This window comes from Oncorhynchus nerka, linkage group LG9a, assembly GCF_034236695.1.
Source record: "Oncorhynchus nerka isolate Pitt River linkage group LG9a, Oner_Uvic_2.0, whole genome shotgun sequence".
In the NCBI taxonomy this organism is placed as follows: Eukaryota; Metazoa; Chordata; class Actinopteri; order Salmoniformes; family Salmonidae; genus Oncorhynchus; species Oncorhynchus nerka.
The window spans coordinates 10,779,365-10,793,033 of NC_088404.1; the positions used below are offsets into that span (position 1 = coordinate 10,779,365).

Consider the following 13,669-nt stretch of genomic DNA (forward strand, 5'->3'; position numbering starts at 1 on the left):
ACCTGTGGCTAGGCAGGCTAACCTGTGGCTAGGCAGGCTAACCTGTGGATAGGCAGGCTAACCTGTGGATAGGCAGGCTAACCTGTGGCTAGGCAGGCTAACCTGTGGATAGGCAGGCTAACCTGTGGATAGGCAGGCTAACCTGTGGCTAGGCAGGCTAACCTGTGGATAGGCAGGCTAACCTGTGGATAGGCAGGCTAACCTGTGGCTAGGCAGGCTAACCTGTGGATAGGCAGGCTAACCTGTGGCTAGGCAGGCTAACCTGTGGATAGGCAGGCTAACCTGTGGATAGGCAGGCTAACCTGTGGCTAGGCAGGCTAACCTGTGGATAGGCAGGCTAACCTGTGGATAGGCAGGCTAACCTGTGGCTAGGCAGGCTAACCTGTGGCTAGGCAGGCAGGCTAACCTGTGGATAGGCAGGCTAACCTGTGGATAGGCAGGCTAACCTGTGGATAGGCAGGCTAACCGGCTAACCTGTGGATAGGCAGGCTAACCTGTGGCTAGGCAGGCTAACCTGTGGATAGGCAGGCTAACCTGTGGATAGGCAGGCTAACCTGTGGATAGGCAGGCTAACCTGTGGATAGGCAGGCCCTGTGGATAGGCAGGCTAACCTGTGGATAGGCAGGCTAACCTGTGGATAGGCAGGCTAACCTGTGGATAGGCAGGCTAACCTGTGGCTAGGCAGGCTAACTTTGCAGACTACACTCTTAGAACCTAAAAGTGTTCTCTGGCTATCCTCATAGGAAAACCCTTTATATAACCCTTTTGGTTCCAAGTAAACCCCTTTTGGGTTCCAAGTAAAACCCTTTTGGGTTCCATGTATAACCCTTTCCACAAAGGGCTCTACATAGAACCACAAAGGGTTCTACCTGGAACCAAAAGGGTTCTACCTGGAACCAAAAGGGTTATCCTACAGGGACAGACAAATAACCCTTTGGAACCCTTTTCTCTAACAGTGTGGCACTATAGACCCCAGTCTTAACTAGTCTGATGCAATTGGTAACAGATTCTCTGTGTGTCTCTCCGATCATGCAGCTTCTTGGGTCTCAGATACTAACCACAAGCTATTTCCTTTAGTTCTGTGGGGAGTCACGTAAGAGACGTCTTATGGGTTGTCTTCTTTTGGCATCTATACAGGAGCTACTGTAAAGGGAATGTGTCATTGTCATTTTGCCTCATTCTGAAACAGACAGGTGAGTCCAGGGCATTTTTATTTTGATGTAGCCTGAAAAGGCTTTGCTCACAGAGCAATCCTTTAAACACAAAATTATTCTGTGAACACATTCTCACAAATGTGCACCTTCTATCAGATTTCTCAACCAAACATTTATATGTTTGTGTTGCATTTAGGATGGATGTGCCAAAACCATGGTTGAAACTACTGAAGAAACATGTTGTGTCAAATGTGGGTTGTATCTTCATTCTTCTGGGCTTGGAGAAGATTGTGGAGATGGAGTTTAGGTGTCCCTGCGATCCTAAATGGAACAGGCTGTTTACGTCTGCATTCTTTATCATTCCTGCCATTACAGCATTCATGATGATGCTAAAAATACTAGGACCTGGGTGTAACAAAGTGTGTAAGGGGGCACTTGTGTATTTCTCAAGCCTCATCCCTGCATTGGTGTGGTTGGTCATACTGTTCTTCGATGGCCAGTACTTTGCTTGTGTAAAGTCAAACTGGAATGGCACATTTGTCATTTCTAAGGAAGATGCTCCTCGGAAATGGTGTGAGCCAGATGAGGATGTACCCACTCAAATGGATCACCATCGGGAATTCCTTGTTCAGTCTCAGGTGAGAAACCAGACAACTTTTATATTAATGATATATAGCAATTGATTTTTTAAAGAATGTAACTTATGATTAAAAAAACAATAAAGAGTTCACCCCGGTCCCCACCACTTGGTTTGGTAAACAGCTGAGGGATGGGGCTGGAGAAATGTTATCACTGAAATGTACAGACAGAGATATCGATTCAAGGACTAGCTTATGGTTGTGGGTGGAGCAGTTGCCGTACCAGGCGGTGCACAGGGCGGGGTCGGGACCCAGGGTTTCAAGCTTAATGATGAGTTTGGAGGGTACTATGGTGTTAAATGCTGAGCTGTAATCGATGAACAGCATTCTCACATAGGTATTCCTCTTGTCCAGATGTGTTAGGGCAGTGTGCAGTGTGCAGGGAAAGACTTTCCCTGGTGGAGCGTGCCCGGTAGATTTAGTTTGGGCACATACTGAACATGAGTTGACATAGTGGGCCACATCCTGAGCCAAGGTGGGCCACCAGTATTTCTCAGAGACGGAGTGAATGGTGCGGGTGATATCTGGGTGTCCAGTAGTGAGGGATGTGTGCGCACAGGTCAACTCATCCCTTACCTCCGAGGGAACATACATACGCTAAGGAGGGCAGGTAGCTGGCGCTGGTTTCCTCTCCAGAGCCTGGCGGATGGGTATTTGTCCGTATTGCCCAGCTCTACACCCAAAAAAAATAATACAGCCAGTAAATAGTTACCAAGAAAAACGCAAAAAAACGTATCTTTCGTCTCTCTGTGTTTCATTAATGTCCTTCAATTCTCAAGAGGCTGAATGTATCTCACTGGAGAAAGTATCAGAGCAAACAAAACAGCTCTGTCTCAACAGTTTTTACCCCCAAGCCATAAGACTCCTGAACAGGTAACCAAATGGTTTTCCGGACTATTTGCATTGTGTTCCCCCCCCCCAACCCCTCTTTTTTACGTGCTGCTTTGTTTATCATATATGCATTGTCACTTTAACTATATATTCATGTACATACTACCTCAATTGGCCCGACCAACCAGTGCCCCCGCACATTGGCTAACCAGGCTATCTGCATTGTGTCCCACCACCCGCCTGTTCATCATATGGGGCGGCAGGGTAGCCTAGTGGTTAGAGCGTTGTACTAGTAACCGAAAGGTTGCAAGTTCGAATCCCCGAGCTGACAAGGTACAAATCTGTCGTTCTGCCCCTGAACAGGCAGTTAACCCGCTGTTCCTAGGCCGTCATTGAAAATAAGAATTTGTTCTTAACTGACTTGCCTAGTAAAATAAAGGTAAAATTTAAAAAATATATATATATACAGTGGGGAGAACAAGTATTTGATACACAGACAATTTTGCAGGTTTTCCTACTTACAAAGCATGTAGAGGTCTGTAATTTTTATCATAGGTACACTTCAACTGTGAGAGATGGAATCTAAAACAAAAATCCAGAAAATCACATTGTATGATTTTTAACTAATTAATTTGCAGTTTATTGCAACACTGTGTGCTAGCTATTAAACTAGCATCCAATGTTATGGTGCATTCCCGCCGCCTACTGTATTACAGCGCCCCTGCCTCCCGCTTATGTACCACAGTCAAAAAACGGACCAATAGCGGTATAAAGAGGGTTTCCTGCACACGCAGGAACTTTCCAAATTGCGGACTGTTCTGGGTTTTTTTGTGCTTAGGCCTTGGAGGTGTAGGTTCAGGCTGAGGCTCAGAATCAGAAGAATAATCATCAGAGATGTCATCATGATTCATTTCTTCCCCACCGTCTGAGTTGGTTTCATTCAGATTGTGTAGTAATGCTAATGCAGCATGTGCATTCATTTGTCTTGGTCTTCTTGCTATTGTAAATTACACCTGCTCTCACTGTGTCCTCAAAGTAGGCTGATAAAACTGCTTGGATTTGGTGGACTGATATAGGGTACATACCATTTTGAGATTATAATTAGAATATACCAATACAATACAATGCCTGTCCTGTTCTTCATTCACAATTGGTGATTACATATTTATGCATCGTTTGCTTCCCCTCATTCGTCAACTCACCCATTCTCCCCCTTTCTCCCCATCATACTTAATAATAATTTACTTTGTCTGTTGTTATAAGCTGTGTGAAGTTCATTTCGGTATAGTTTAGGTTCAGTTTCGAGGCAATTATTGCGGTGATTATCAACTGGGCATGGTACCTTGGCACTTCAACTATCGGGAGAAGGAGAGGAGCAGGCCCTACTATCGGGAGAAGGAGAGGAGCAGGCCCTACTATCGGGAGAAGGAGAGGAGCAGGCCCTACTGTCGGGAGAAGGAGAGGAGCAGGCCCTACTATCGGGAGAAGGAGAGGAGCAGGCCCTACTATCGGGAGAAGGAGAGGAGCAGGCCCTACTGTCGGGAGAAGGAGAGGAGCAGGCCCTACTGTCGGGAGAAGGAGAGGAGCAGGCCCTACTATCGGGAGAAGGAGAGGAGCAGGCCCTACTATCGGGAGAAGGAGAGGAGCAGGCCCTACTATCGGGAGAAGGAGAGGAGCAGGCCCTACTGTCGGGAGAAGGAGAGGAGCAGGCCCTACTATCGGGAGAAGGAGAGGAGCAGGCCCTACTGTCGGGAGAAGGAGAGGAGCAGGCCCTACTATCGGGAGAAGGAGAGGAGCAGGCCCTACTATCGGGAGAAGGAGAGGAGCAGGCCCTACTATCGGGAGAAGGAGAGGAGCAGGCCCTACTATCGGGAGAAGGAGAGGAGCAGGCCCTACTATCGGGAGAAGGAGAGGAGCAGGCCCTACTGTCGGGAGAAGGAGAGGAGCAGGCCCTACTATCGGGAGAAGGAGAGGAGCAGGCCCTACTGTCGGAAGAAGGAGGGGCAACAGGGGAGAACCTTTCAAAAAAGTACATTCTCCCCTAAAACTAGTTCTAACTCCAGTTCTGTTTGTGATATTAAGATTTTAACAACAGTTTTATTTAGGAAAAATCAAGGACGGAGGGGGACATAACTTGAAATGTGCATTCATGAGCAGTCCAAATGACAGCGGTTTTAGTGTGGGTAATTTAACTGCAACATGTATTACCTTTTACTGTGGTATGAACACAACCAGTCTTTATGTTTCCATCTGATTGTCAAACAATATCACTTAAAAAGTATGTGATAATTTTGGCATCCGAACAGTGCACTGTGCACCTGCCAACTTTCCTTCAAATTGCATGTGGCTAAAACTATCTCACAGGAGAAAGCATCCAGAGAAAGCATCTGAATGAGTGAAACAGCGCCCTTGTATCTGATGCTGTCTGGACAGAAATAGTTTGACATGCCATACTCATTTTATCCAGACAGCATGGGCTACATATACTGAGACAGAGTGGCGCTGTTTTGCTTGCTCTGATGATTTATCTGAGATTGATGTGTCTTTCTGTCGGTGTGTGTCTTAGTCAAAATAAATTCTAAATATTATTATTTATTTTTTGGACGGGCAAGGAGGTATGATAGGATGGGCCCCACTAAGCCCCACTGGCACTGATGAAAAATCTGTCGTTTTTGTATTGCATGCACTGATTCTGTTTTCCATTTGTCTGTTTCCTCTTGTTTTAGGTCATTGCTCTGGCTCTGCTCTTGGTCATCTTTGCGGCACTCACATTTTTCTTGTGCTTAAAATGCTGCTGCACAGGACTGCAAACAGAGATAACAGAGCAGCAGAAGGAAGTTGACAAGAATGATGGCAAGAAAGATGTCAAGAAAGTTTTTGTGTCACATGTGGTTTGTAGCTTCATCCTTCTGGGCTTGGAGAAGATTGTAGAGATGGAGTTTAGGTGTCCCTGCGATCCTAAATGGAACAGGCTGTTTACGTCTGCATTCTTTATCATTCCTGCCATTACAGCATTCGTGGTGATGATAATAGTACAAGGACCTACTTGTAAACAAGTGTGTAAGAGAGCGTGTAAGGGGGCACTTGTGTATTTCTCAAGCCTCATCCCTCCATTGGTGTGGTTGATCATACTGTTCTTCGATGGCCAGTACTTTGCTTGTGTAAAGTCAAACTGGAATGGCACATTTGTCATTGCAAATGAAGATGCTCCTCGGAAATGGTGTGAGCCAGATGAGGATGTACCCACTCAAATGGATCACCATCGGGAATTCCTTGTTCAGTCTCAGGTGAGAAACCAGACAACTTTTATATTAATGATATATAGCAATTGATTTTTTAAAGAATGTAACTTATGATTAAAAAAACAATAAAGAGTTCACCCCGGTCCCCACCACTTGGTTTGGTAAACAGCTGAGGGATGGGGCTGGAGAAATGTTATCACTGAAATTTACAGACAGAGATATCGATTCAAAGACTGACAATACATGAGATCAAAATTATAGTTTTAACCATGTTTTGAAGCTATACAACGTTTTCTCATGTAGCTCACGGGTATGTGTGAAACTACATAGACATTAAAACCAGTACATAGTGATAGCTCTGACGTCATCCCGATGAAGCCGAAAGTATTTGAATCTGAAGCTCATCATCCCACCATATTGCTGAATGGGGTTGGACGGTGTCATGTAAACATCTTCTCAGCGTGAAATAGTTCCCAATCCTTCTGATTGGGTTCTGATTGGGTTCTGATTGGGTTCTGATTGGGTTCTGATTGGGTTCTGATTGTGTTCTGATTGGGTTCTGATTGTGACGTTGTGTTGTAAAAGAGACTTTTTGTGATTGCAAAGACCAGTCTCAACGTCAACAGTGAAGAAACGATTCCGGGATGTTGGCCTTCTAGGCAGAGTTGCAAAGAAAAAGCCATATCTCAGACTGGCCAATAAAAATAAAAGATTAAGATGGGCAAAAGAACACAAACACTGGACAGAGGAACTTTGCCTGAAGGCCAGCATCCCGGAGTCGCCTCTTCACTGTTGACGTTGAGACTGGGGTTTTGCGGGTCCTATTTAATTAATCTGCCATTTGATGACTTGTGAGGCATCTGTTTCTCAAACTAGACACTAATGTACTTGTCCTCTTGCTCAGTTGTGCACCGGGGCCTCCCACTCCTCTTTCTATTCTGGTTAGAGTCAGTTTGTGCTGTTCTGTGAAGGGAGTAGTACACTGCCTACAGTAGCATTGTACGAGATCTTCAGTTTCTTGGCAATTTCTCACATGGAATAGTCTTCATTTCTCAGAACACAAATAGACTGACGAGTTTCAGAAGAAAGTACTTTGTTCCGTCCATTTAGAGCCTGTAATCGAACCTACAAACGCTGATGCTCCAGATACTCAACTAGTCCAAAGGCGGACAGTTTTATTGCTTCTTTAATCAGAACAACAGTTTTCAGCTGTGCTAACATAATTGCAAAAGGGTTTTCTAATGATCAATTAGCCTTTGAAAATGCTAAACTTGGATTAGCTAACAAAACGTGACATTGGAACACAAAAGTGAGGGTTGCTGATAATGAGCCTCTGTATGCCGATGTAGATATTCCATAGAAAATCTGCCGTTTCCAGCTACAATAGTTATTTACAACATTAACAATGTCTACACTGTATTTCTGATCAATTAGATGTTATTTTAATGGACAAAAAATATATTTTTTCTTTCAAAAACAAGGAAATATCTAAGTGACCCCAAACTTTTGAATGGTAGTGTATGTCTATATATCATTAATTTAAAAAATCCCTAAATGTATTTTCCAATCCCAGAATGCTTTAATTGCACAGCAAAATCAAATGACAGAACGATTCTACCTGCAAATTCAACCCGCCAAATGTTAAAACCTCTCTAGGTGAAATTGCAGAGTGCCAAATTCAATATACAGAAATACTCATAATAAACATTCATAAAATATACAGGTGTTATACATCGGCTTAAAGATGAACTTCTTGTTAATCCAGCCGCTGTGTCAGATTTCAAAAAGGCTTTACAGCAAAAGCATACCATGCGATTATCTGAGGACAGCGCCCCGCTTACAAAAGCATACAAACATTTTCCAGGCAAGTATATTACTCACGAAAGTCAGAAATAGCGATAAAATTAATCACTTACCTTTGATGATCTTCTTATGGTTGAACTCACAAGACTCCATGTTACACAATAAAATGTTTGTTTTGTTCGATAAAGTCCCTCTTTATATCCAAAAAACTCAGTTTTGTTCAGTAATCCACTGGCTCAAAGATGGTCACAACAGGTAGACGAATAGATCCAAATAGTACCGGTAAAGTTCGTCGAAACATGTCAAAACAATTTTTATTATTCCTCAGGTTTTCTATTGTCTTTATAATCAATAATATTTCAACCGGACCACGGTCTATTCAATACAAAGGAAAAAGTATGGATGGCACGCTCCCGGTTGTGCGCGCAAAAATCTCTTGTTCGTTCGACCGACCACTCAGAAAATGTTGTCATTCTTACTCATTTTTCATAATAAAAGCCTGAAACATTGTCTAAAGACTGTTGACATCTAGTGGAAGCCATAGGAACTGCAATCTAGGTCCCATCCTTTTATATGGTGGATAGGCTTTCAATGGAAAAACACTCAATTCAAAAGAATGCCACTTCCTGGATGGATTTTCCACATGTTTTCGCCTGCCATATCAGTTATTACATTATTGTAACAGTTCTGGAAACTTTAGAGTGTTTTCTATCCAAATCTACCAATTATATGCATATCCTAGCTTCTGTGCCTGAGTAACAGGCAGTTTACTTTGGGCACACTTTTCATCCGGACGTCAAAATACTGCCCCCTATGCCAGAGAGGTTACCTTCTCTGGGATATGTGGGACGGTAGCGTCCCACTTGGCCAAAAGCCAGAAAAAATGTAGCGCGCCAAATACAAATATATTACTATAAAAATCTATCTTTCATGAAATCACACATGAAAGACACCAAATTAAAGCTACACATGTTGTGAATCCAGCCAATGTGTCTGATTTCAGAAAGGATTTACTAGGAAAGCACACAAAACAATTATGTTAGCTCAGTACATAGCCACAGAAAAACACAGCCATTTTCCCAGCAAAAGATAGTAGTCACAAAAATATTAAATTAATCACTAACCTTTGATGATCTTCATCAGATGACACTCATAGGACATCATGTTACACAATACATTTATGTTTTGTTCGATAATGTGCATATTTATATCCACAAATCTCGGTTTACATTGGCGCCATGTTCAGAAATGCCTCCAAAATATCCTGAGAAATTGCAGTGAGCCACGTCAAATTACAGAAATACTCATCATAAACGTTGATGAAAGATACATGTTTTACATAGAATTAAAGATACACTTGTTCTTAATGCAACCGCTGTGTCAGATTTTTTTTAAACTTTACGTAAAAAGCACACCATGCAATAATCTGAGACGGCGCTCATATTTAACAACATTTCTCCGCCATGTTGGAGTCAACAGAAATACGAAATTACATCATAAATATTCCCTTACCTTTGATCATCTTCATCAGAATGCACTCCAAGGCATCCTAGTTCCACAATAAATTGTTATTTTGTTCGATAATGTCCATTACTTTTGTCCAAGTAGCTACTTTTGCTAGCATGTGTATTACACGTGTTCAAATGCTCACACAGATGCAGGCAAACGTCGGACGAAAACTTCAAAAAGTTATATTACAAGTCGAATAAACTGGTCAAAGTAAGTAGAGAATCAATCATCAGGATGTTGTTATCATATATATCCAATAACGTTCCAACCGGAGCATTCCTTCATGTCTGTAGAAGTTATGGAACGCATGGCGACATCATGTGATATCATGAGGAAAGCGCGAGAGCAGGAACTGGCAATCTGCCAGACCACTGACTCATTCCCCTCTCATCCGGCCCCACAACACAGTATAAACTTCATTCAACGTTCTACCAACTGTTGACATCAAGTGGAAGGCGTAGGAAGTGGAAACAGATCCATATATTACAGGGAATTGAATAGGCGATGAGTTTAACATCAACCAGCCTCAGAATTCTCACTTCCTGTTTGGATTTTTTCTCAGGTTTTTGCCTGCCGTATTAGTTCTGTTATACTCACAGACATCATTCAAACAGTTTTAGAAACTTCAGAGAGTTTTCTATCCAATAGTAATACTACTATGCATATATTAGCATCTGGGACAGAGTAGGAGGCAGTTCACTATGGCCACGCAATTCATCCAAAAGTGAAAATGCTGCCCCCTATATCAAAGTTTTTAAACAATCCTCTTAAAAGCACCCGTGAGGAAAAAGCTGTTGTTGATCTATTGCATACACTGATTCTGTTTTCTATTTTCATGATTCCTCTTGTCTTAGGGCATTGGTATGGCTCTGCTCTTGGTCATCTGTGCGGCAGTCACACTATCTGTGTTCAAAGACTGCTACTGTGGAAAATGCTGTGGGGATGTAGACGAAGAAAACGAAGAAAGAAAAAATGACGAAGAAATTGAGTTGAATTTAGAAATGATTCAATCACCAGCAACAGCTTCGGGGTTAGGGAATCAATCATGCACGAACTGATGGATGCACATGCACACACACACACAAGCGCACATGCATGCATACTAAGATAAAGTTTAAGTTAGATTTATACTCTTCTCTCTGCAATTACCAACTGCCATTTCCTCAATGTACCCTGTACTCAATGTATGGTACATGTCATTGTTCAGGAAGGAGCCAATTGCTGTTTGAAAGCTTTGTTTTAGGTTTCTCTCTACTCTGATGATTAAGAGAACACCAAGCAAGAATGGGAATGTTCAATTATTACATATGTAGGACACGGGCGAGCCCAAACACACACACACCCACCCACACACACCCACCCACCCACACACACACACACACACACACACACACACACACACACACACACACACACACACACACACACACACACACACACACATGCACACACACACACACACACACACACATGCACACACGCACACACACACACACACAATGTGTTTACTGCATTGCTTCACTTACGTTTCTATGATGTGGAGTTCGTGAGGAAATCACTATAGTGATTAAATCATCTCCACCCTCTAAATCATCTCCACCCTCTAAATCATCTCCACCCTCTAAATTATCTCCACCTTCTAAATCATCTCCACCCTCTAAATTATCTCCACCTTCTAAATCATCTCCACCCTCTAAATCATCTCCACCCTCTAAATTATCTCCACCCTCTAAATCATCTCCACCCTCTAAATCATCTCCACCCTCTAAATTATCTCCACCCTCTAAATCATCTCCACCCTCTAAATCATCTCCACCCTCTAAATCATCTCCACCCTCTAAATCATCTCCACCCTCTAAATCATCTCCACCCTCTAAATCATCTCCACCCTCTAAATCATCTCCACCCTGTTCATCACTCGTGGAACAAATGTTAAGGTTTTTCCCCGGTCAATTACCACCACATGCAGGCAGCCACAGGTCTCTAGGTACTCTCTCTACTAAACTATATCTTTCTATTATTATACTCCCCCCTTCACTACAGTATCTCTCCCCTTTACTATATTATCTCCCCCCTTCACTACAGTATCTCTCCCCTTCACTACAGTATATCTCCCCTTTACTATAGTATCTCAGCCCTTTACTATAGTATCTCTCCCCTTCACTACAGTATCTCTCCCCTTTACTATAGTATCTCCCCCCTTCACTACAGTATCTCTCCCCTTCACTACAGTATATCTCCCCTTCACTACAGTATCTCTCCCCTTCACTACAGTATCTCTCCCCTTTACTATAGTATCTCTCCCCTTTACTATATTATCTCCCCCCTTCACTACAGTATCTCAGCCCTTTACTATAGTATCTCTCCCCTTTACTATATTATCTCTCCCCTTCACTACAGTATCTCAGCCCTTTACTATAGTATCTCTTCCCTTTACTATAGTATCTCTCCCCTTTACTATAGTATCTCTCTCCTTTACTATAGTATCTCAGCCCTTTACTATAGTATCTCTCCCCTTTACTGTCGTATCTCAGCCCTTTACTATAGTATCTCTCCCCTTTACTATAGTATCTCTCCCCTTTACTGTCGTATCTCAGCCCGTTACTATAGTATCTCAGATCTTTACTATAGTATCTCTCCCCTTTGCTATAGTGTCTCAGATCTTTACTATAGTGTCTCAGATCTTTACTATAGTATCTCAGATCTTTACTATAGTATCTCTCCCCTTTACTATAGTATCTCAGATCTTTACTATAGTATCTCTCCCCTTTACTATAGTATCTCAGCCCTTTACTATAGTATCTCAGATCTTTACTATAGTATCTCTCCCCTTTACTATAGTATCTCAGATCTTTACTATAGTATCTCAGATCTTTGCTACAGTATCTCAGCCCTTTACTATAGTATCTCAGCCCTTTGCTACAGTCTCTCAGTCCTTTACTATAGTATCTCTTCCTTTACTATAGTATCTCTCCCTTTACTATAGTAAGCATTTCGCTACACTCACTCACAATAACATCTGCTAACCATGTGTATGTGACCAATAAAATTAGATTTTATATATATATATACAGTATATCACAAAAGTGAGTACGCCCCTCACATTTTTGTAAATATTTGAGTATATCTTTTCATGTGACACTTCAGTAACACTGAAGAAATGACACTTTGCTACAATGTAAAGTAGTGAGTGTACAGCTTGAAAAACAGTGTAAATTTGCTGTCCCTTCAAAATAACTAAACACACAGCCATTAATGTCTAAACCTCTGGCAACAAAAGTGAGTACACCCCTAAGTCAAAATGTCCAAATTGGGCCCAATTAGCCATCAATTACCACCACATGCAGGCAGCCACAGGTCTCTAGGTACTCTCTCTACTAAACTATATCTTTCTATTATTATACTCCCCCCTTCACTACAGTATCTCTCCCCTTTACTATATTATCTCTCCCCTTCACTACAGTATCTCTCCCCTTCACTACAGTATATCTCCCCTTTACTATAGTATCTCAGCCCTTTACTATAGTATCTCTCCCCTTCACTACAGTATCTCTCCCCTTTACTATAGTATCTCCCCCCTTCACTACAGTATCTCTCCCCTTCACTACAGTATCTCTCCCCTTTACTATAGTATCTCTCCCCTTCACTACAGTATCTCTCCCCTTCACTACAGTATCTCTCCCCTTCACTACAGTATCTCTCCCCTTTACTATAGTATCTCTCCCCTTTACTATAGTATCTCAGCCCTTTACTATAGTATCTCTCCCCTTTACTGTCGTATCTCAGCCCTTTACTATAGTATCTCTCCCCTTTACTATAGTATCTCTCCCCTTTACTGTCGTATCTCAGCCCGTTACTATAGTATCTCAGATCTTTACTATAGTATCTCTCCCCTTTGCTATAGTGTCTCAGATCTTTACTATAGTATCTCAGATCTTTACTATAGTATCTCTCCCCTTTACTATAGTATCTCAGATCTTTACTATAGTATCTCTCCCCTTTACTATAGTATCTCAGCCCTTTACTATAGTATCTCAGATCTTTACTATAGTATCTCTCCCCTTTGCTATAGTGTCTCAGATCTTTACTATAGTATCTCAGATCTTTACTATAGTATCTCTCCCCTTTACTATAGTATCTCAGATCTTTACTATAGTATCTCAGATCTTTGCTACAGTATCTCAGCCCTTTACTATAGTATCTCAGCCCTTTGCTACAGTCTCTCAGTCCTTTACTATAGTATCTCTTCCTTTTACTATAGTATCTCTCCCCTTTACTATAGTAAGCATTTCGCTACACTCACAATAACATCTGCTAACCATGTGTATGTGACCAATAAAATTTGATTTTATATATATATATACAGTATATCACAAAAGTGAGTACGCCCCTCACATTTTTGTAAATATTTGAGTATATCTTTTCATGTGACACTTCAGTAACACTGAAGAAATGACACTTTGCTACAATGTAAAGTAGTGAGTGTACAGCT

General features: G+C 42.0%; 1 protein-coding gene across 2 annotated transcripts; it reads left to right on the forward strand.

The window, feature by feature from the left end:
- Window positions 1-1,356: 1,356 nt before the first annotated feature.
- Window positions 1,357-10,460, forward strand: LOC115117755 (RNA-binding protein 25-like). 2 transcript variants are annotated; one of them, XR_003861734.2, is made up of 3 exons: window positions 1,357-4,652; window positions 5,350-5,910; window positions 10,032-10,460. XR_003861734.2 is itself a non-coding variant. In XM_065022300.1 (2 exons), exons 1-2 carry the CDS (start codon window positions 3,959-3,961, stop codon window positions 5,463-5,465), a joined length of 810 nt encoding a protein of 269 aa, XP_064878372.1. In that variant the 5' UTR covers window positions 1,357-3,958; the 3' UTR covers window positions 5,466-7,986. The 2 variants fall into 2 exon arrangements, 1 of the variants encoding a protein (XP_064878372.1); XM_065022300.1 differs by lacking the exon at window positions 10,032-10,460 and having other exon boundaries at window positions 5,350-7,986.
- Window positions 10,461-13,669: the final 3,209 nt, after the last annotated feature.